Below are 24,898 nucleotides of genomic sequence, written 5' to 3' on the forward strand. Positions count from 1 at the left end.
GAGGCCATAATGGGAAGATATAAAAGGCTGGAAAAGAGAATGAGGAAGAAATCATCCCAAGCAAAGGGAATCAGTTGAATAAAGGCTTAGGGGCAGGAAGTTTAAGATTTGTTCAGTACTAAGGAGAGCACCAGAGAGCTACAGCATGGATTCCATGACAAGCATAGTCTGAGACCGTGTGCCATCAAGTTACCCATCACAGTCAATGGCTGTTATTCCATGTGCAAAATGTCCTCGATAAAGGCTTTTGAATAGTAAAATGACAGACCATGTTTGTATATTAAAAGAAAATAATGTGTGTGCTAGAAAGGATAATAGTAGGGAGAAACTAGAGACGGAACCCACTGGGAAAATTTAGAGTACCTTTAACCTAAAGTGAGAATATGCAATGTTCTTTATGGGCAAGGGCTATACCCTATAAAAGATTATGCTGAATCTGACATTGAAATTAACTCACATAATAACTTTAAAAATACATGGTTAAGTCAAAGTAAATAAAACAAATTTAACCAGAAGCAAAATAAGAATTGTGAAGGAGATATGAAATCCTTTGGTTATTTTTCTCCCCCAAGTAAGAACAAAAGCATAGTTTGGAAACACTGTACTAGAGTGTACAGTTTTATAAATATTTCATAGGGCAAATTAAATAAACTCAGTCACATCCATAAGGAGTTTTCAGTCTCCTAGATCAAGGTCATACTTATAAGCGCTCGGTATATTGTATAGGACAGTATGAATTGTTAATGGACTCTACCTAACCTCATTTCCTTCTACTTCCAAGTGCCAAGTTGGAGTTACAGGGCAATGCCCTCAGTACCTGTGAGGGTCTGCACTCAACCTGGAAGTACCCTGTGCCTAAGTGAGCAAGGCACTAAATAATAAAGAAAAAACACCATGGCAGGTCAAGAAAGACTAAAAAACAAAGGAAAAAAATTTTCCCTGTTTGATCAAGGGCTCTACATTCTCATTTTTCACTAGGTCCATAAAATGTGTAGCCTGCCAGGCCTCCATATCACCCTCTGCCATAGAACCTATTTTTATCGTTTTGATTACACTTTTCAGGACCTTTCTATTATCTGATTTGTCTTTGGCATTATTATCTGTCTTCCCCCCTACATGAACGTTAGCTCCTAGAAAGATGCACTTTGTCAAGTTTATGGCAGTATCTGCAGCTTCTAGATCAAGGGTAACAAATATTTTTAACACCTTCCTGCACTGGCCTGTTCTTAGTTCTCAGCTTCCAGCCTGAACAGCAATAATCAAAGTAAGTAAGTGAAATGTTTGTAGCTTATAGCTCCTTTTCAATCCATGAAATACTTTTTTCATGTATTTTCCTATTAAACTTCCCTCAGACTGGTTGACATATCATTGGAACATAAAATAAATTTTTGGATAAGATTATTGGACTTCCTTCAGGTTGGTTTTGTATTAGCTATCCTGATGTAAAAGCACATCCTCTCTATTTGCCTGTAGAGCTAAATCCTTCATTTTTATTAGACAAGGCAGTTTGCTACAAGAGAACAATACTCTTTGGTCAAAAAGAGATGGTGTACTTACTTTTCAGATTAGGAAGTAAAGATGTTTCTCATTATAAGATTGAGGTATTATGAATTGGACCTCCACTTCAGGGGAGAATTATTGCACTATAAATAAACTCTAGTGATGTTAGAAAAGTAAGTTATAAAAAGCAGAGAATTAAAACTTTTAAAATACAGCTTAAACTCATAAAATGTTTATATGCTACATATTTGATAAAATTAGAGTGGTACATTTATTGAAAAAATAACAGGTTTTTTTCCTTCCCCTGAATGAGCAATCCATCTGCCATAAAACAAATGGTACTTATTTTCACTTCTGATGCTCAAGAAAAAATATTAGCCAGAGATTTGTTAGGGTCAAACTATCTTCATGATTTTTCTTCATCTTACTTTATACTTCACAACTGATATAAAGGAGATTCATCAGCACCTGCATTCAGGTGAAAATTGGAAGATGAACATTACACAGAACTGCAATTACCACTTCAAAAATGTGTCAAACAGTCTTTATAAGAGCATTTACTATTTTCTCTTCAGTTTTTCTCTTTTTTAACACATCCTTTCTCCTAGAGAGAACCTTCACCTATAAATGAATATCCAGCTGATGGCTACACCAAACTGCAGTAATTACTTCAAAAAGATGTTAGCATGACTTGTACAAACTCTGTTTTGCTCAAATCTTGATTGCTGCCTGGTTGGTCTCAACATTTATTACTGAGACATGAGCTATGATCTAGGGCACCGATTCTCAAACTTTAGTGTGCAGAATTTGGGGAACCATTGAAATATTGATTGTCATCAACTTCAGCCATTCTAATTCCTGAGGTGGAGTCCAGGAACCAGCTCTTATAATAAATATTCTAGATAATTCTAATGCAGAAGTTTTGCAAACCAAACTGAGAAACGCTAGTCTAAAAACTCAAAAATAGGCCACTTTATAAAGGCCATATGTCACATCAAGTCACTTAATTCCAAAATTTCTTCCTTGTAGAGTAAGTTCAAATATTATATTACACAGCCTCCTTGTCTACTGCCCTTGTCCCCAAGCTTCCTGCATGAAAGTCAATCTGGACACTCCTCCCTGATCTTTGCCTCACCCTCCCTCCACTATCCCCATCCACCTCAACCAAACTAAACTGCTTGCAGTTCTCCAAACGTGCCATTTTATCTTTGAACTCTGTTCCTTTCAACATGACTGTTCCTCTGTACTGATTGCCTTTCTACTCTCTCTCTTCACCTGCCTAATACCTACTCATCCTTTAAGACTCAGTTCAAATCATCTCCCCCAAAGCATGTCTTCTGAGCCTTCAAAAATAAGGAGGGTGAAGGAGAGGAGGAGAGCCATTTCCTGAAATTCATTCTTTCATTTAATCCTCATGTGAACTTAGGAAGTAGATTCCATAATCATCCCAAATTTACAAATGAGAAAGCTGCAGCTTGGAGGGGTTAAATAAAGTTGCCCAAAGTGACACGGTTAGCAGGTGACAGAACAGAGGTTCTAAGTGAGTACTGACTCCACTCTATGCTCTTCACAACTACCCTGAACATCCCAGGTTGGCTTAGGTCTTCTTCTTGGGGATTCTCCTGCTTTGCTAAACACACTCCTACCATAGCACACCACACTGCACAGCCTCATTTACTTGAAACGTATCCCTCACCTCAGTATAAGTTCCTTAAAAGCAAGGACAGTGAGTGTCTTTTCACTGTTGTAGTCCCAATTAACACATAACTTTGTACAAAGTAGACATTATGAATAAATGAATGAATGATCGAATGAATGAATGAATGAACTTTATTCATTCTTTCAAACTGCACAGGCTCCAAGTATACAAGAATGAACAAACAAGACAGCGGTCTCAATTCTCACAGAACTCATAGACAAATAGAAAAGACACAGACCACCACAGAGGGGTCCCCAACCCCTGGGCCTTGGACTGGTACCGGTCCGTGGCCTCTTAGGAACCGGGCCGCACAGCAGGAGGTGAGCAGTGGGCGAGCGAGCGAAGCTTCATCTGTATTTACAGCCGCTCCCCATCGTTTGTATTATCACCTGAGCTCCGCCTCCTGTCAGATCAGCGGCAGCATTAGATTCTCATAGGAGCGTGAACCTTACTATGAACTACGCACGCGAGGGATCTATGTTGCGCGCTCCTTATGAGAATCTAATGCCTGATGATCTGAGGTGGAGCAGAGGTGGTGATGCTAGCGCTGGGGAGCGGCTGCAAGTACAGATTATCGTTAGCAGAGACGTTTGACTGTGCGGAGACCATAATAAATCAATTGCTTGCAGACTCATATCAAAACCCTATCAGTGAGTGGCAAGTGAAAACAAGCTCAGGGCTCCCAGTGATTCTGTATTATGGTGAATTGTATAATTATTTCATTATATATTACAATGTAATAATAATAGAAATAAAGTGCACAACAAACGTAATGCACTTGAATCATCCCTAAACCATCCCCCGACTCCCCGGTCCGTGGAAAAGTTGTCTTCCACAAAACCGGTCCCTGGTGCCAAAAAGGTTGGGGACCACTGCCACCACACAAGTAATTTCACTGAAGTGTGATCCATGTCCTGACAGGGAGCTTGAGGGCAAGAGGAGGAACTCCTTGAAGGAGATAAGATGAGACTTATCACATAAGAATAAGTTAAATGGAAAGGCTGATCCAGGTAGGAGCAATGACATTCATGAAGAACCAGAGGTGAGAGAAAGAATATAGAGCATTTGAAGAACTGATAAAAGCTCCAACTTCTGGAACATGGGCTTGAAGCAGAAAGTGATGAGAGGTACAGCAGGAGAGGCAGCAATGGCCAGATTGGTGAGGCCTTGTAAGGGCAATGGGAGGTCACTTGAAAGTTTGAAGCACTAGGGTGTCAGGAGATTACATTTCCATTTTAGGAAAACCACCCTGGCTGCAGTGCGGCAGGATGGATCAGAGGGGAAAAACTAAGACTGGAGGCCAGGCGTCTAGCTTGGAGAATGTTGAAGTACTCCAGGTAACAGGTGACAAGGAAAGAATCAGCAAATGGAGAAGTGGAGTATAAACAAAAGAGACAAATCAAGTATGATTTACTGAAGCTACATAAAATGACAAAGAAAAAAATTCAAACCTAGTAACCACTTATAAAGAAAAGTACCCCCAAACTGTTTCTATTTTATTTTCAGTATCCTCAGGACAAGTTAAAATGATTTACAAGAAATAATTCACTAACCTGTTTGTAAGGAGTATCATTCAGGTAAATTTCAGTGTCCCCAACTGAAATCAAAACACTTTTAGAACAAACAATATCATTGTCAAAGCATTTCTTGTTCTGGCCAATGACAGATATATCTGAATCATCTGTACTCTGAAATGTCAAAAATATTATATTAATACAAATGTATATTATATATAATTTTTACTTATTTTTCATTAACAAATCTTAAAGAAGTCCAAGATTTACAATGAATTGTATTGAAATTGAAATACAACTTACCTCTAAAATAAAAATCATTTTGATATAATAATGTGAAGAATTTAATAAAAGTATACCAAGATAGCTCAATCTTTAAATATTTATCTATAATATCTCCTGTTAAAATGTTGTTCCAACAAGGATTTTTTTCCATTTTATTATTACAGCTCAAATTTATCAACCAGTTTCTTCTCATCAAATACCCAACAAGACATGTCACTTAGGGGAATTTTAAAAGAAATATTTTCATTTTAGACAACATCTTTTGTTTTATTTTAAGCCAGTTTTCTGGCTAAATAATTATTTGCCTACAAGATAAAATTGAAATAAATATAAAATTTTGACACTGTATTAGTAAATAAAATGATGCATATCATTTGAGGGCTTCCTTTGAACTTTACATGCATTGTCTCATTTAATTCTTATGATAATTCTTGAATTATGTATTATCTCCATTTTACAGATCAAGAAACAGAGGTTAAGAAGGATTAAATGAATGTCCAAAGTCACTTAGCTAAATAAGGGCAGAGACAGAGTTCAAAACCCTCTTTTTTAATGCCACTCGCAGAGAAATTAGGAAGAGTTTAGTAATGGTTGAGGAGAAAATTCAGTTGTAGGTTATAGGAAATCCTTAGTTCCAGAGACTATTATTTAGTCCCACACACTCTAAATCTAACCTTTTCACCAGTTACCTCACCCTCACCTTCCTTCAGCCACTCCCCTCTCCATCCACTAAGAACTCTCTCTCTGGAAACAGGGTTTTTAATTTTTAACCCAGTTTAATAGATGGGCTTCAATAGTTCTACAGACTCTGGAAGTTCATTGTAAAATGTTGTTTTTGAGTATCTGTATTTTTCTAGGAAGAAAGTCTATGATTTTCATCAAATTTTTGAAGTGGTCCTTATCGTCCCAAAAGTTAAAGCCACACTGCCATGAGTCCTTCCACTACCTAGTGGAAGGTGGGAATTTCATCAAAAGGAAAGTGACAATTCTCTTTGAACTCAAATTCCAATTTTCAAAGGCTCACATACATTTCCTGAATCCTTTTCATTTTTAGATATAAGGGTCAGTGTTTATTTTCAAAGTGAGAAGAGTCCTTAAATGTTTGGAAATCATATAGGTCTTGATGTAAATTCTCCATACTTAGTTTTTTATATCACCAACAATATGAACACTAGCTCAATATATTTCTTGGTTTGGCCAAATTCTTCCTGTCTTATTAGTAATTACTACAACATAGTGCCTAGAGGATAGGTTTTCAATGAATGCTGTTGACAGAGTAATTAATTTGTCCCTCTGTGACCCAATTTTCCTTACTTCATAGGAACCGAGAGCTTTTTCTTCTTCTTAAACAATTCTTTTCCAAAGTATTGCCTAAACTTTGAAAAGGAGAATAATAAGGGTCATCAAGATGATTACGGCATTGTATTACTCAAAAAATAATGCCACACTTTTCTGCCTTTATGAACAATTTTCAAAGAAGAAATATATATATAATTCAGGGTTTTGTTTTCCTCTTCCTCTTGGAAAGAGTTTTTAGATTAAGGGATGTGAAAAGCTGGCTGAAAGGATTTCTATTGCCATTACATTTCTATTACTATTAATCAAAGTGCCTCAATGTTATCTTTAGTCTTTATATTAATTCAGAAATGCCAAGAAATATTCTATATTGTATAGTCTTCCTGGTAATATCATGTTCAGAAATGCCAAGAAATATTCTATATTGTATTGTATCGTCTGCCTGGTAATATGTTATGCTGACAGTAACTTGAAACTATCAAATCCTAAGAGTCACGTTTCTCCAATTTCCATTTCTAATATATATTTCAAGTTAATATTAGGTTTGGAGATAATGCTACAGAGTTGCTAAGCAACACAGTAAGCAACACAAAGCTAGAGGAAAAAGGTCAACAGCAATGTGCCACATAGATTCCTCAAACCCTTTATGCTCAGGTACTGAAAACACTGATAGAGAATATTCTCCCAAGTGATTCCAAAACATAAAATGTCAGCACCTCTCAAGGTAGTATATTATTTTACTTGCTATGTCAGTCTAAGACCTATCATAGTCCCAGCCCCTTTTAACGGTAACTATCCCACAGAAAGTCCCTGCTGATACAGTAGCCTCAGGCAGCCATGATTTATGTTCCACAGCTGAATGGCCCCAAAGCAGCACATTCTTTGATGGGCCAAGGGACTTTTTAATGCAGGCAAAAAAAAAAAAAAAGACAACTCTAGACAATTAGATTATCTCTCACATTTGAACCAAAAGGAAGGGAAGATAAACAAAAGATGGTATACTTATCATTTTTTAAAAGAAATGCTTATATCTCAACTCTATAATGTGTTTTGGGCTTTAATTTGTTCCTTAATTTTACCATTTCCTTTTTCACTTACTTTTATTCCCTTAACATACATTTAAATTCTTATTAGTTAATTCCATCATCTCTTCCATAACTTCTGGAAGGCAGAAAATATTTTTATTTTATGGGGAGTAGATTTTATTCAGAGTAAAATCTTCATCTAATTTTTACATGTTCTTTCTTTCCTTCTTTCTTCTCTATCTCTCTCTTTCTTTTTTTCCTGAAGTGCCATACCATTGTAAAATTACTATGCCATTAATTTGCATTTTACTCTTATTTGACAGAGAAAGCTCTATCTAGTTCTATCTAGATCTTTACATTTGCCTAAATAGGGTGTAATGATTTCCTTTGACTTCTTTTCCTCTCTGTTTTCATTTCCTGTGGATGGATGGACAGATGGATGGATGGATGGATAAATACATACCTACATACATACATAAATGCATACAGGGTTTATCCTTCAAGATATTATGAGATTACAAGCAACTAAGAGTTTTATAGAGGAGACAGACATGAAAATATGGAACTTGTGAGATCCAGTGTTCTAAGAAACTCTTGGAGAAAGAAGCCACCAGAGGAGACTGAGGAGTGGTCAAAGACCAGCAGAAGCAGTAGAATTACCTCAGAGAAGACAAAGCAAGAACCACTTCAAAAACGGAAGATAAACATTTAAAAGGTTTAATTGGATTTTGCATAGGTCATCATTAACTTTTACAGTGGCAATTTTATATGAATTTTGTGATTTGGTGGTTAATAACTCTCCACCACCAGCCTAAGTTTCAAAGGACCCTAGACTGATATCTATGTTTGCATATTCTGTATCTCCACTTCTCAGAATAGGGCCTGACGCATAGAAATCACACAAGAAATATTGACATGAAAAATGATGATACAAGGTATACAAATTTGAGAGCGATGAAATTAGAAGGGTTTTCAGAGACTTAAGGAGAGCACCAAACATTTGAGATATCAACTGAACAGAATGTTGAAAAACCTAATCTAGAACAAGTTACAGGAAGAAACCTAGCAGTGACAGGGGCCTGTCATAGATAATGGAAGTAGAGTTTGGCTCTGAAATCCGGGAGTTGGAATATTAAATTTCCCACTTTTGCTGAAAACATCCAGTGTCCTCTCTTTCTTTGAGGTTATAGCACAGGTCAAGTTGCTGTTTGGTTTCTCAACTCTTTTTACTGTTAAAAAAGTCTTACCTCAGGAAATACAATTATGAACTTTGTCCTAGATTTGCTTCAACACACTTAAAAAATAATGTGCTATATTCCTTGTGCTATTTAAAGTATAGCATAAACAGCCTCCAAAATGAATAAAATACCAGAGAACTTGAATTTTTAAAGTTTGATAAACATCAACAAAGATAGGGTAAGTATTTGCTGGAATCAGATTACATTTAAAACTCCACAATCCAGGGACTTCCCTGGTGGTCCAGTGGTTAAGACTTTGCCTTTCAATGCAGAGGGTGCAGGTTTGATCCCTAGTCAGGGAGCTAAGACCACACATGCCTTGTGGCCAACAAAAAACATAAAACAGAAGCGATATTGTAACAAATTCAGTGAAGACTTTAAAAATGGTCCACATTAAAAAAACAAAAAAGCTCCACAATCCAGAGATTAAAAAGAAAAAAAACCTTTACAATTCCTTCAATGTGTCAGAGTCAAGTAACATTATACTTTCAAGATAAAGCTGAGTAAGTATTAATTTTTAAAAGTCCAATTGGCAAATAAAATGGAAATTTTTATGAATTTGATTACTAGAACCTTCACAGGGCCCAAAAAAATAAATGATAAGTTTTACCAGATAAAAATGTGTTACAAATGACAAAGTCTGGAATTTGTAATAAAGACAGGGAGGAAAGAGAGCTGCTTGATGAAGAAGAAGGAATTAAATATGATATTCACGGAAGTGATTCTTGCCTATGAAAAAGCAGCAAGTAAATGAATGGTGCTGGCAGCCATTCTATCCTTCTCAAAGGAAATGCTGATTCTTAAAAAATTAATTAATGAATTAAAATTGCAGCAGAAAATCTCCAAGTGTTAAGAAATTTACTATCTGGAATGATAATATTTCAAAACCATGACTATTAGGTTGCATTGGTTAATCACTAATTTGTCTTTGGTATGAAATAATTACTCCATGGTCGAATAAAATATTTCTTGGCTTATCAAGTATATGTTGGTCATGCTGGAGAGGGTGTGGAGAAAAGGAAACCCTCTTGCACTGTTGGTGGGAATGTAAATTGATACAGCCACTATGGAGAACAGTATGGAGGTTCCTTAAAAAACTAAAAATAGAACTACCATACGACCCAGCAATCCCACTACTGGGCATATACCCTGAGAAAACCATAATTCAAAAAGAGTCATGGGGCTTCCCTGGTGGCGCAGTGGTTGAGAATCTGCCTGCCAATGCAGGGGACACGGGTTCGAGCCCTGGTCTGGGAAGATCTCACATGCCGCCGAGCGGCTGGGCCCGTGAGCCACAGCTGCTGAGCCTGCGCGTCTGGAGCCTGTGCTCCGCAACAAGAGAGGCCGCGATGGTGAGAGGCCTGCGCACCGCGATGAAGAGTGGACCCCGCTCGCCACAACTAGAGAAAGCCCTTGCACAGAAACGAAGACCCAACACAGCCAAAAATTAAAAATACTAAAAAAAAAAAAAAAAAAAAAAAGAGTCATGTACCACAATGTTCATTGCAGCTCTATTTACAATAGCCAGGACATGGAAGCAACCTAAGTGTCCATCAACAGATGAATGGATAAAGAAGATGTGGCACATATATATACAATGGAATATTACTCAGCCATAAAAAAGAAACGAAATTGAGTTATCTGTAGTGAGGTGGATGGACCTAGAGTCTGTCATACAGAGTGAAGTAAGTCAGAAAGAGAAAAACAAATACTGTATGCTAACACAGATATATGGAATCTAAAAAAAAAAAAAAAAATGGTTCTGAAGAACCTAGGGGCAGGACAGGAATAAAGACGCAGACATAGAGAATGGACTTGAGGACACGGGGAGGGGGAAGGGTAAGCTGGGATGAAGTGAGAGAGTGGCATGGACATATATACACTACCAAATGTAAAATAGCTAGTGGGAAGCAGCTGCATAGCACAGGGAGATGAGCTCCGTGCTTCGTGACCACCTAGCGGGGTGGGATAGGGAGGGTGGGAGGGAGACGCCAAGAGGGAGGAGATATGGGGATATACGTATATGTATAGCTGATTCACTTTGTTATAAAGCAGAAACTAACACACCATTGTAAAGCAATTATACTCCAATAAAGATGTTAAAAAACAAAAGGCATATACAATTCTAAAACTTGAAGCTTTAGACTTTTAATATTCTTTATATCTTATTTTTACCACATGAACCCTAATGACAGATCTTAACCCAGATATTTAATTAGGTATCCAAATGTTGGAATAACATTTCCTGCAACATGTCTTCTCATATACAGGTAGGCATGTCTCATTAAAATCTGAGACTGAACATTATGTATGCATTTTTACAGAAGGATATAGTAGAAAATTTAAGTGATGATAGGAAATCAGGTTATAAAACCTAAAAGCCAAACCTTAATGGCTCTTGCCTGCTAAATAAAATGGCACTGTTATATTGCAGCACCAATAAAAAAGACTGCTACCATCATTCAGCATCAAACAGAAGAAGATACTTTCATTTTGTCAGGAATCAGAGTTGAGACAAATATTCTACTTTCTGCACAATCACTTTTCTGTACACTTGAAGCTAACACAACATTGTAAATTAACTATACTTCAATTAAAAAAAAAATCATTGTTTGAAAATTCAGTGGTAAATACTATGATTTCTCTACTGCAAAGACAAATGAGGAGTTAAGGAAAAGCCAGGTAGATCAAATAAGTAGCTGTTAAGAGTTCACCGAATGTCCAGCATTTTGCAAAATGACTGGGGGGAGGAAAAAAGAAATGTAGGTCCTGATCCTTGTTTCAAAACTTTAGAATTTTATTGCAAAATTCTGTCTTAATAAATAGAGAAGGCATGTTTTTGTTAACACAGTTTACATTTAATAGGCCCTAAAAATTGTTTATTAAATGAATGAAATGATAATGCATGAGCAAAGACCATTGTCACACATTGGAAAATGTTTGCAAAGATGGTGATACATGGACAAGGTTTAAAATGTTTTTAGTAAATACTTCTAAATAATTTTTTCCATACACAAAATGAAAACAAAGTTTGGCAGAATTTTTGTTTTGCTACATAAAATGAAACCATAAAAAGCATCATTAATTAACCTCAGTGACATATCCAATGGGAACATGTCATGTTTGATACAATATTGTCAATGATACTTTGTTTTTTCTAGATGTGCCAAAGTTTACTATTCAGAAGAAGAGAATTTCAAAAATAGTTAAAATTAGTTTTTTAAAGAAGAAAATGCTTTACATCCTTGCTATTCAAAGAGTGGACTATGGACGTGAAACATCAGGGTAGTTTATTAAAAATTGCGGAATCCAAGATACTGCTCCAAACACATAAAATCAGCATCTATATTGTAACAAGATTTCCAGGTGATGTGCATACATACTAAAGTTTAAGAAGCACTGCTCTACATACTTCAAAGGCATGTATATGTGTTTATAACAAAGATTACTAATTAAGTATAAGCTTGTGATTTCTACCCTCTAAAAAAATGGTTAAAAAACTGAGCACGTAATTTTTCAGCTCTTATAGTACAACCATAATTGTGCTAGCCCTTATGAGGAACCCAAAAGCAGTATAACACAGAGCTCTGATATCAAATGATACACAATCTAAATGAGCACACATAAAATAATCAGAATATAATGGGCTGCTTACTTTTGACATGATGACTATTAAATACAATAGGATGTGTAAGAACAGAACAGGTAAATGTGAACTAGAAAAGTTATTTTGAGGGAGTAGAGGCAATCAGGTACAGGAAAATATCCTGAGAAAAGACATAGAGGAGGGGTGGAGCTAACTGAGACCCTTGAAAGATTATCAAAGGGTCTCAAGGGAAGTTTGATTTTATGGAAGCTGGTAATTGGGAGTCAACTGCAGTTCTTAGAAAGCAATGACATTATAGCAATGTGAGTCTTAGAAAGATTAACAGAATGAAAAAAATGTATTATTGTAGGGATGAACTTGAGTCAGAAGAGCCTAGAAGTTGAAGGTCAGAGCTGTCCATGTCAATTTGGAACTCAGCAGCTTATAGATGAGGTTAAGATTGTAGAGAGGGATGATCATACCAAGCATTAGGAGAAAAGGGCAGAGAGCCAAGAACAGACATCCAGTTCAGTCAACATTCAGTGAACAACTATGTTCCCAGCACAATGCTCTACACTGGTAAAACAATGGTGACTAAGGTTTGGTCCTTGCCCTGAAGGAGCCAACTCAATCATCTATGGTCTGGGACTTATGCTAAACGAAAAGGCAACAAAGAGACAATGGAGAAACCAGAAGAGACACTGAAGGGCTCCAACAGCATAATATCTAGAAAGTCAAAGGAAGAGGGATCTTAAAGAATGTCAGAGACACCTAAATATCAAGGGAAGCAAGGATTTGGTATAAAATCAGTCTGATACATTTTGAGAAAAAAAGTATCTGTTTATGTATTCAAATCTCTAAATTGTTATTTACTTTTCCAAGCTTCTCAATTTACAACCTAAACTTCAGGGGACAAGAAAATTCTCATGTAAAATTGTTTGCTAAATAAGGCTTGTTCTAAGAGGACAAATACTCATAGAATGTATATGTATCACTGTGCTTTTCCTATGCTCCAAATAGTATCAAAACCACACACACACACACACACACACACACAAAACCCCTATAGGCAACTTGTCATCTTCTATAATTATCCAACTGCCAAATCCACTCCCAGGGATTTATTCTTTAAGAAACTTAAAATTGTTCATAAAGAAGGCTAAAAATAGCACTGAAAGGGAAACTCAGTGGTTTCCATTGAGGCTACAGATTTTACTGTTTGTTTTTTATTTAATATAACTAATACAAAATGGGAATATGTCTACTTTCTTGACATATGCTTAAAGAACAGGATCATACATGAACCTCTAAAAACATAAAAGCCTTACCCAGAAAAAAACACACATTCAAGATAATCACAGGTTACCTTGCTGGAGAAAAAGATGTTATTTTGCTTATTCTTGTGCAACTTCTTCCTAAAGCTTACATTTTTCATTTAGAAATTTAATTCTGGGATCAATGATATCTAAATAAAATTTAGGGATACAGAAAATCCGAATGCATTAAAGATATGAGAAATTTTAAGGATTTTATCAGATATACAAAGGCCAGGGTTTACCAAAGCATATCATCAAAACAGCATGTCAAGAATTGAGAACAATGTCGTTTTGATTGCTACAACTATAAACAATATGTGGTCCAATACATGATTTAATGTCTTATATTTGTATTCACCAAACTAAACCAATAAAAATAAAAATGGCTGACATTTATTGAGCAGTTACTAAATAGCAAGCACTCTCTGAGAGTTTTACATATATTTATTTCATTCAATCCTAAGAACTACCCCAGGAGATAGGTACAATTATTATCCTCATTTTACAAATGAGAAAACAGAGGCACAGAAAGTTTACGAATTAGCCCATTACTTATACATAATAAAACTTTACAGTGAGTCAAGGAAATTAATTTAAAATTGCTATAACTTTTATAGGTTTTAGTAATGATACATGGATTTGATATGCCATGGTCCACCATACTTGTTTTTTACATTGTCTTTACATAATTTTAAGTAAAAGGAAGTAATTGTGACATACCTTTATCAAAAATACCTGGCAATCACTGATATAATCATATTCCAGTCCATCAAAAGAATGATAATGACGGTCCCCATATATTGTGCACACTGCTGGGCATGGATAATATGTGCAGTTGAACATTCCTCGTCGACAAACACTATTAGAAAATAATACAAACACTGTTACCTTTCTAAGAAACTGGCTCTAATTAGTATTTTTCAAGCAGCATAAATATTGGAAGGTTTGTATTCAAAAGCATTCACTGAGCCAATAGCCCTTATAAATATGGCCAATTCGTTCTGATAACATTTTATTACAATGATAGATAAGGCATATATTTACCACTTTGTCTAAATAAATTATCAGACATCACAACCAAGCCTGGAAATTGTGCCTGGGTCACACAGAAAACAGGTGATGGAATGAAAAATTAAACATACGCCTGCTGGTGGCTAAAAGACCACAGTGCCATCTCATCTACTGGAGTCCATTTAAATACCTTAGACAGGACTTGTTCATGTACTTAGAATTTTTATCCACATTTCAAGGAAACTGTATTTCAATTTTACTTTATGGCTTATTTCCAAACAGAAAACTTTCCATCAAATGTGACCTTCTCTTTGGAACACTTATCACTTTCTTATAAACTTGAGATATGTTTTTCCTATTAAATTTTCAAACTGTCATAGTTCATTTTTTTCTCCTGGGTTGAACAAATAGGAGTAAAAATAATGATCCCCCTGAAGGTAGCAGCTCCCAACCAACTCCTGAAAGCCTTTAAAATCTTATTTACTCAGACTTGGTTTGCTTTTTGCTGAAATCAGTCACATTAAGTAAATACAAGATGACTGAAACTAATACAATTTCTTAGGAAAATTGTGAAATAAACAGATCTCATTACCAGGTATAACATGGTGTAGCAATCACTTCTCCTGAGAGGTACTCCCAATCTTTCCAGATACACGGACAGCTTTCAGGAACATAACACTTTCCTTTGTGCTCTGCCATTCTTTCAAGTGAAGAAGTAAATGCTATTTAGTATAAACTACTAATTTCAGTTTTTTAAAAAATCAGCAATCTTGTCATATTCAAAACCATCTGTATTTGTTACAGCTGTCGTAAGCATGTTCTATCTGACCTATGGAGGGGTCGAATCCGGTCTTTCTCTCCTATTTTACCACACAGTACCTTTCACGTCACAGAAATAAATAAACGCCAGGCAAATGACTGGATGCAAAATTTTTAACTTTTTGTTATCACTTAGTACAATAAAAGGGAGACAGAAGCCTAAATTTCCGGGTAAAGTGAGATATTCTGAAAAAACAATTAAAGAGGAAGTAAGGCTCCCTTTCTTCAATATTTGCTACTTGATAGAAGAGTCTGTGAGTCTAAGAATTTTTTTTACAAAATAGTGAGGTATGAGCTGGATAACATTTTCTATTACAGGATAGAGAGAGTAATCAAAAGCTTCTTTTGTTAGTGCTTAAAGTTAAAAACCATGAGACTTTAGGTGTGTCTTGAATAAGAAACCATTATATCGAGTGTTTCACATTTTATTATTAACATATCAAGTTTTGAATGTTGGTTTCTTCAAAGTGTAAATTCCTTCATGAAATATTACCCCATAAGAAAGTATCTTAAAATATCTCTGAATACAAAAATTAAAACAAAATCATTATTCATAATCTCAAGGAAAAATCAATTTGGGTGTATTATCAAAATATTTTGATATGAAGATAAAATAAATACATATTATATATAATAAATATTTCAATACCCTTAATATAAATATATACACATATTTTTCAATATTCCTAAAATCTTTTCTCAAAAATAGCTTCCATAAATAATAATAAAATACTAACAAATACATACAATAATTTAAATATATAATAGTATAACTATAATAATAAAAGAAATTAAAACAAAATAGTAATAGCAACATTCAAAACTAGCTAGTAAAGATAGATAAAATACATAGTTTTTTTCTGAACTTGCTTTAAAATGTGAGAATTCCACGTTGTCAAAATTAACATAGAAGTCAGGTATCCTGACTTCTTGCCTCTTCTCTCAAATAGAAATAATCACATATGTTCCTTTAGTGCTCTGCTTCCTCGCTCATAGTTTATCTAATGTATATGTTATCCATTTGACTTTAAGTTTCACTCCGGAAGACCATGAATATCTTGTTAATGGTTGTGTTCCAATGCCTAGCACATAGCAGACACTCAATTGTTGAGTAAAGGTGAAGAAATGAAACTATTTATATAAACGATGCATCAACTCATTCAGATTTCTTTCTTTCAGACAACAGTGCCCTGGAGTCCATAATTTCTCCCCTCAACCTTCCCAAACTTCTAGCCACTTTCCCTGAGCATTGCATCTCTCTCAACCTTCCCAAACTTCTAGCCACTCTCCCTGAGCATTGCATCTCTCTTCTGCCTAGAAAACTAAAAGATTTTTTTCTCATCACTCAAGACTCAATTTAGTGCAATCTTTTCAGTGCAATCTTTTATGTACCACACTCCCTATATATAGCAATCTGTACAAACCTTTGTTGGAGGGTTTAACCACAATGAATTGCAAGTAATTCATTAAACATCTTACAGAGAAAATAAGAACAATAACAAAAACTAGTATTTCTGAGTGTTAACTATGGCCCAGCCACTGTTCCACCCGCTTTAAATACATCATTGACTCATCTAATCCTAGTGACAATTCCATAAGGTAGATTCTATTGTTATCTTATATATATTTATTTTAGCACCATCATCCCTGTGTCTTAACACAATGTCCCAGATATTAGGTGCTTCATAAACATTGGCTGCTGAATTGTTTAGATAAGGGATGCCTCACCGAAATGAACCACAATTCTTTTTTTTTCAATTCTCATTTCTTTTATTTTTTAAAATATTATTCACATTTTTAATTTTTTAATTGAAGTATAGTTAATTTATAATATTATATTAGCTTCTGGTGTACAGCATGGTGATTCAGTATTTTTACAGGTTATACTCCATTAAATGTTGTAAGCACAATTCTTAAATAACCAGCCAAACTAGTGGTTTTAAATGGTTACACTGATGACTGATGAGTTTTTCATAACTAATCAAAACGGGAAGAAGGAAGAAGAGAGCTGTAAATCACTGTGAATTGTCTGCTCTAAGCAGGTTTGGGAAGTGGGGTTAGTAATAAAATAAACATTTACTGAGCACCTACCATATGACTAGTGTGCTGCATATACTCAACCATCTATGAAGTAGATATTATTACACCCATTTTAAAAAGATAAAGTTGAGGGGCTTCCCTGGTGGCGCAGTGGTTGAGAGTCTGCCTGCCAATACAGGGGACACGGGTTCGAGCCCTGGTCTGGGAAGATCCCACATGCTGCGGAGCAACTGGGCCCGTGAGCCACAACTACTGAGCCTGCGCGTCTGGAGCCTGTGCCCCGCAACAAGAGAGGCCGCGACAGTGAGAGGCCCACGCACCGCGATGAAGAGTGGCCCCCGCTTGCCGCAGCTAGAGAAAGCCCTCGCACGAAAATGAAGACCCAATGCAGCCAAAAATAAATAAATAAATAAATTTAAAATCCTTCAAAAAAAAAAAAAAGATAAAGTTGAGACTCCAAGTGGTTAAGATTTGTCCCGCGGTACCTTACCTAATAAGAAAGAGGGCCAACATTTTAACCCATTTCTATATGACTCTTTCCACTATATTACTTTCCATTTCTTTAATCCACAATGATTTCTAAACTAAGGTGTGTGGTCCATTTGTAGTGGATGAACTGCTGGCACTATAAGGAGCCCCATGACAACAAGTGACACCAGGCTTATTGCCCTAAAATAAGCCAGCCAAGGTCGCGTGGAAGTCAACACACATCATACTACCAAGAACAACTTTACAATAGAAAGTTCCATGTAACAAAATTATTTCCAAACAGTGAGAGGCCTCTTAGTCAATTCCAACTATACTTATGTCAATAAAATAAGAGAAGGTGGGAGGAAATTACTTTAAGTTTTTGTAATAAAATTTGACCAGTAAATTAATAAATCACTGTTGAACTAAAAGTCAAAGGTGACAGCAAATAGATATTTTTTTAAATAATAGCATCCACCACAAGCACATGAAACAAAATTAGGATGTAGATTTATTTAATCAGCCATGCATCCCTGAGTCATAATCAAATCAAATAAATCAAGCAATGTTGTAGGGTTCAATTATTTTACTATAATAAAGGTTTTATTTCCCTTGTCCTTTTTACTAAAATGTCTTCCTTGCTCATCTGCTGTATGACCTGATTTCTACCTGCCTTTATTTTCCCAGGCAAGGCCTTGTTCTTTCACACTCCTTCTATGTCCTTTCTTTCTAAAGAGATTGATACAGTCCCATTACTTGGCTCTTCAACCTATACCAGATGGGGACCATTTAGACAAATGTGACTCTCCTGGGAAACAGACCACAAAACCTCTCTCTTCTTTGCTCCTGGTTTATATGAATGGAGCCCAGGAATCGCTTTGCGTGAGTACGTTCAAGAAAGAATGGGTGACCTCTTTGCCTTAGGTGGCCCTCCCTCTGTGCACTGCCTCTATTCATTACCAGAAGAAGGAAGGCCAGTGAGGCCAGATTCCACGTGTGCCTGCAAGGAAGCAAATAGCCACCAGATTCTGTATTTACCTTCCATGTATACTAGGCATTTCTGCTACTAAAGAAAATTTACAAAGATAAGAGTAAATTATGCTGCCATAAAATAGTGACCTATACTTATTGAGTGTACACACACACACACACACACACACACACACAGGCACACACACCACATTTCACAATGCCTAACTGAGACTTTAAAGGAACGTGCAGAAAAATCACGCAGCTGATATCAGCAGGGCTGGGATTTGAAACAGGTGTGTCTGAAGCCAGAGCTCCCACTGTTAGCCACTGCCCTAAGTAGCCTCAACACACCATTTTCTGTAACATCCATTAGATAGATCAGTTGGCATCAATAATATAACTTAAAATCAACAAGAGTAACAGCACAACAGAATATACAAAAGATATGTACTTCAAGTGTTTTGAATACAGAGTGGCTCACTATCATTTTCCCAAAATTGCAGTTGAATCAGGAGGTAAATGCCAAGTCCATCCTGAAATGAGTTCTCTCCTCGATTCACTGCATTACTTTAATTATATTGTATACATAACATATTGTGACATTATTTAGTCATGTGTTATATGTGATATGCATCTCACACATAACATATGTGATATGTTCCATGAGCACAGAAAAATAATTACAACAGTCTTCTAGTTACCAACTCAAAGTGAACCACTAGTCAGAACACAATTTTAGCTATTCCTATAAATAATGTTTTTAAGTGCTCTTGTGTTTTCTATCAAATTCTAAACGTTCTGTATTATCAAGAAAAAGAGGCTTACCCTGGAGCACAAACACAGCCACTTATGCAGGGTGATGATGGGGCACAAGTGAAGTTCATAGCCAGGTTTGCACAGGTAGTTTCACAATTTACACCACCAGCTGGTAATTCAGGGTCAGGAAACCTACAGTCGAAATACTGTTTTCCCTCGGGGCAGATGGGAACTTCAGGGACAAGGCACAGATAAAATACCCTTAACTTTGTATTTGCTCCATACATTTAATCTTATTGACATGCATTTGTCATCAAAACACAATTCACCACAGAATACAGTGTATTTAACAGTAATAACTGATCTTACTCTGTGATGTTTGGTTCATGAGCTTACAAACATTCCCTAGACAGATTTCCTTTCATCACCTAAATTTCCAAAATCTATTTTGAGTTTGAAAACTTTAGCTGCCTTCCATAAAGCAGTAACTAAACAACTAGTATATAATTTTCTGAGATCAAGAACCAGGGTATTTTGATTAATCCAAACATACATTATCAATTTTTGAGGACTGACAGTACAGTATATTTAAACTTTACAAAGTTGTATGTTTACAACAAACACATGATACTTTTAGATCTTGCTTCACCTCTGAGTCATTATTTACATTAGTCCTCACTATAATGTAGAAGTGCAGAAAATGGACATAATTACAGGCAGGCTAGGGGTTACGTATTGCTCCAGAAACTTTTGAGCTCAGAGGGATTAAATAACAGCCCTTATCTGGGGCCAAAAGGAATCTTGGGGATTCCTCTGTGAGAAGTCTGGCCACCTGGGCATCCTTTTCTTCAATGCTGAGCCACCCTGACGCAAATGGGGCAAGGCAGGGAGGGCCTAGTAGGTATTGAATATGTGTGTGGTCCATGAACATACACTGTAAAGAAGCCCTAGACAGCCTGAATCCTCATAAATTGAATCCAGGGCATATAATTTAAAGCTAATTTATAAAATATATTACATAACTGTGCAAATAAATAACAAAGCAATAGCTCACAATTAGTTTTAGCAGCCTACACTCTTTCTGCCCATTAAAATCAACAAAAGGTAGTTTTGTTTAGTATTTGCCTAGAATTTATCCACAGTGACCAAAAATTTGAGGCTTTTTGTGTGGTGAAAATAAATAATATAAAGGGTCTCCTAATATATAAGATCTTCAGGAATGATATGCAATCATAAGATGATATTCTCAAGAGAGATGGCAGTCGATGTCATTTTACATGCCATTTTTAATTGATGGCTGCTAGTACTAAAGCTTTGCTACTTATAATGTAGCCCAGGACCCAGTAGCATTAGCATCACTTCGGCCATCAACAGAAATGTTGCAGGCATCACCCCTGACCTACTGAATCAGAATCAGCATTTTAACAAGATCCCCAGGTGACTGTGTGTACATTTGAATCTGCTGGTCTGGAGTAGGGTTTCCCAACTGCTGTTGCACAAGTGAGTTCCGACAGGTGTCTGGATACATATCCCTAAAGCCTTTGGGGCACCTGGGGCGGTGCTGGGATAGGCAGCATCAAGGCGGCATCCCTGGGTTGATCAGCTCTGCCCCTAAGCAGCCTTATACGTCCACCCCACACTGTCCTACAAATATTATAATTCCGAATGTGAAAAAAGTTAGGAAGCGCCAGAGTACCATGTTGAGAAACATTCTAAGGCTATTCCTCCACGCACATTGGCAAGGAGGGCTGTGACGGATTAATAACTTCTGCCCTAAGAGTAGGAGCAGTACTAGAGGCACATTCTCTTTAAGGAAAACATCTATCTAGATCTTACCAGTAGAGGGTGTTGCTAATTCATCACATTTCACAGTCCCATTTGAACACTGGCTGGTAGAAGTAAACAAATAGTTAATTCATGAAACCAAACCTCAAGTTTTTTCTGTATTTCAGAAACAATATAACATGCAAGAATTGACAAATACGATTTTTATTTTTTACAAATAAGTTATTGGTTTAGGCCCAATTCGAAGAGAGCTATTTCAGTTCAACACATTTTTATCAAACGCTCATATATGTGTGGGGCACTGTGACAGGCATGGGGAATTCAAAGACCAAAATTCGCAGTCTTTAGCCAAGTGCCTACTGTATTCTAGTAGGAGAGAAAGACATACAAATAAATAATTTAGCCAGTGTGACATGCAACATAGAAACGTTTAAGACATAGAAGTAAAGCACCAAAAAATGCTTAAAAATCTGTTAGCAATTGACATCAGGGCAGTCAAAGAAGATAAAGTCGGGAAAATTTTGAAGAAGGGATGGAGGTTACGATATAGATTAAAGTAGGAAGGCTGTCACACCGAGTGGAGATGTAGTACAAAGCCATGGAGGGGTAGGACAGCTTTCCATGCGACGGAGTGCCATGTGGGAAGTGACAGGGGATGCAGATGGCAAAGAGTCAAAGGCCAGCTCCTATTAAGACACTAAGAATTTATCCGTGAAGTGAGTCACTAAAGACCTTAAACACAGATGTGATATGGTTGGTTTGAATTCTAGAAAAGTCATTCTGGCAGCAGTGTGGAAGATAGAGTGAAGTCCAATCTTGCAACCTGAGTTCGAAAGTCAGGGCATAAGGCAAAAACCAAATTCAGGCAATGTGAACCTTGAAAATCCCTTAAGAAGATATCATGATAAGGAAAAACACACCAGTTCTCAATAAGCCAGCGGATAAACCACAAAACTAAAACCCCTCAGTAACTTACAGTATTTGAGCACTCATCTCATCCTTAACTTTTATTTGAGAACCAAACTGATCAAAGGCCTTCCGTTTCACTGTTTGACAGTTCAATTCATAGCTCTTTTCTGCAGTTATGAGCACAAGACTTCCATGGCATTCCATGGCACAAGGCATTCCATGTTGAAATGTAATATATACATGTGGTTTAATATATATACATGTATATATTAGGGTTTAATATATATAAATGTAATATATATGGTTTAAAAGTTTATATATTAAGGTTATCTGTATTTTTCAAATTATAGGTGTCATATTTCAATTTATGGTTTTGGTTAAGAAGTTATATGACTACATGTTATTTGTCAAGAACAATCACCATCACTGAAATCTACCATAAGCCTGAGGGCGTTGGGATGAGCTCCCCAGGTTGGTAAATGCTGCCTCTGTAATGACACCGACAGTGAAATCTGTAAGGAAAAGAAAGGGTTAAATTAACAAAATAGGATATAAATTTTAAAAAAAACACTGAAATTCAAGCAGACCATATGCTCTGTACTGGTAATTTTAATGCACAGTCTAACAATGACATTACTCCATGAGATTCCATGCAATTCTGTTATACAAATGTGAAGCCTTGTGCAGCTTTAGATTTTGTTTTCTAAATTCAAGCTCTGTATTGTTTTAGTGACAGAACAGACTGTGTTGTTTTTGTCACCAAATAAAAAGTCCCTGAAGGCACTTCAGAAAAACACAACTGGTATATCATTTAGCCTTATGTAGACAACAAAAGTCTTTATGTCATATGAGATTTGAGAAATTTCTGAGCGCTGAGAGACATTAAAATCCTGCTACTAAAATCTGCCACATGACCATGAAACATAAACCTTGCTATCATTATTGATATGGCAAAAGCAAGTGGGAATAAACTTCAGGATTAACCATCAGATTCCTTAGCTCCTTCTATAGAGATTTTGTGAACACATACAGGGTTAACAAATAAATAAAAGTAAAGACATTAATAAATATTAAAGAAACAACTCACAAGCAGATCTTTGCATATACGCACACTTATTTCATGGAAAAAGTGTTTAATAGTGGAAAAAATTTATGGTGCTGAGTCAATTAGATAAAAAAAAGAAAGAAAGGAAAGAGGCATGATAGCCCATTTATCCTGTAAGGGAGAAAAGAGATAAAAACTGGACGCTGTCAACCCACTCCTGTGACGTACATGGGCACACAAAAGCTAAGTGTGTCTTCATAGTATTTGCCTTCGGGACAGTTGCAGCCTTCAGCACAGTCATCGTGACACTGTTCTGGGGAAGAGAGAGAGATGCAGGAGCGGCGACAGGAGGAGGAGCAGTGATGGTACATCATGCCTTTCTGGCACACCACCCCTGAGGACGAAGAAGCATCAGTTGAGAAAGATCTCCACAGGGCCGAGAAGCATTTTATGCTGGGTTATAAGTCTATGATAGACATAAATCATGAAAAAAGAAGACATCTTACATCAATAAACCTAGAACGTTATAGAATCCTATATCATAAATAAGTTAATTAATTAATTAAACAATTCTTTGCCTCAGTGTAACAGAAGAACAAAATTTCTATGTGAAATATATTTAAGTGTGACATTCCATAACATTCTTTAACAGTCTGTGCTATAATTTTTTAAAAATATTTTTAAGGTATTTTATCCATCTAAATAAACTTCCTTTCCTCACATTTTAAATTTATTTACTGCTATACTGACACCATCTTCTTCTTTGAGATTATTTAATCCTAAGTAAACTGTTAGTCCTCTACAAATAACACAAAACTTGACTTTATCAATCTGTACTGACAGCTCCTGTTTTTTGCCTTTTTAATCATGTTTGTACTTTTTGCTAAACCCTCCAATTTCTTTTTAGAACAAACTGAACTGATTACAGTAGGCAAACTAAAATAATCTAAAAACACACTTGTACAAACAAAAATGCTGGATAAAACACAACTGAAATAATGTTAAATGTATAATTGATCTTGTGAGAAAAAAATGGGGCTGGAGGGTAACTTCTCCATACGTCAGAAGTAAAGAGAGAAATAAAATTCAGAACTTTAAGTAGAGGAAGGGAGGATGGGTCCCAGTAATCCTGGACCTGATATTTAACTCTTAAGGAAATGGAAAATGAAAGTTGGTCCTTTTCAGGGCAAGGAATTGGGAGACCCTTAACTTGGACCTCCAAAAAAATCTCCATCGTCAGTTGAAAAGATGGACTACAGCAGAGGTCAGCAAACTTTTTTTGTAAAGAGCTAAATGGCAAATAGTTTCAACTTTTCTGGCCATACAGTCTCTGTCACAGCTACTCAACTCTACCCTTGTAGCTCAAAAGCAGTCATAGACAATATGCAAACATATGGGCAGTAAACTTAATTTTCAAAAACACGGGAAGCCCAAGGGTGTAATTTGCCAACTTCTGGACTAGAAGAAATCTGCTGATAGTACAGGGAGATGCCAGGAAAGCTTCTCTAACTCTGTGGGGTCTCTGATGAAATAAAGTATCCTCTGAGAAATCAAATTCCTGCACAGGTTTGGTATATGAATTTACATTACTTTTATATTTACATTATTTTTGTCTTAGAAAGCCCAAGCTGAGA

The 24,898-nt window shown here is 36.2% G+C and overlaps 1 protein-coding gene across 2 annotated transcripts in view; it reads right to left on the reverse strand.

Annotated features, from left to right (window-relative positions):
* Window positions 1-24,898, reverse strand: part of OTOGL (otogelin like) — a 147,729-nt gene that overhangs the window by 72,159 nt on the left and 50,672 nt on the right. Inside the window, exons 20-26 of one of the 2 annotated variants that reach the window (XM_061204875.1) lie at window positions 23,493-23,658; window positions 22,657-22,731; window positions 21,362-21,414; window positions 19,595-19,757; window positions 15,063-15,170; window positions 14,180-14,318; window positions 4,753-4,887 (exon numbers count right to left, since the gene is read on the reverse strand). In XM_061204875.1, the coding sequence (XP_061060858.1) occupies window positions 4,753-4,887; window positions 14,180-14,318; window positions 15,063-15,170; window positions 19,595-19,757; window positions 21,362-21,414; window positions 22,657-22,731; window positions 23,493-23,658 (839 nt within the window). The remainder of the gene's footprint in view (window positions 1-4,752; window positions 4,888-14,179; window positions 14,319-15,062; window positions 15,171-19,594; window positions 19,758-21,361; window positions 21,415-22,656; window positions 22,732-23,492; window positions 23,659-24,898) is intronic. The other variant, XM_061204876.1, reaches the window with a different exon arrangement.

This window comes from Eubalaena glacialis, chromosome 11 (genome assembly GCF_028564815.1).
Source record: "Eubalaena glacialis isolate mEubGla1 chromosome 11, mEubGla1.1.hap2.+ XY, whole genome shotgun sequence".
NCBI lineage: Eukaryota > Metazoa > Chordata > Mammalia > Artiodactyla > Balaenidae > Eubalaena > Eubalaena glacialis.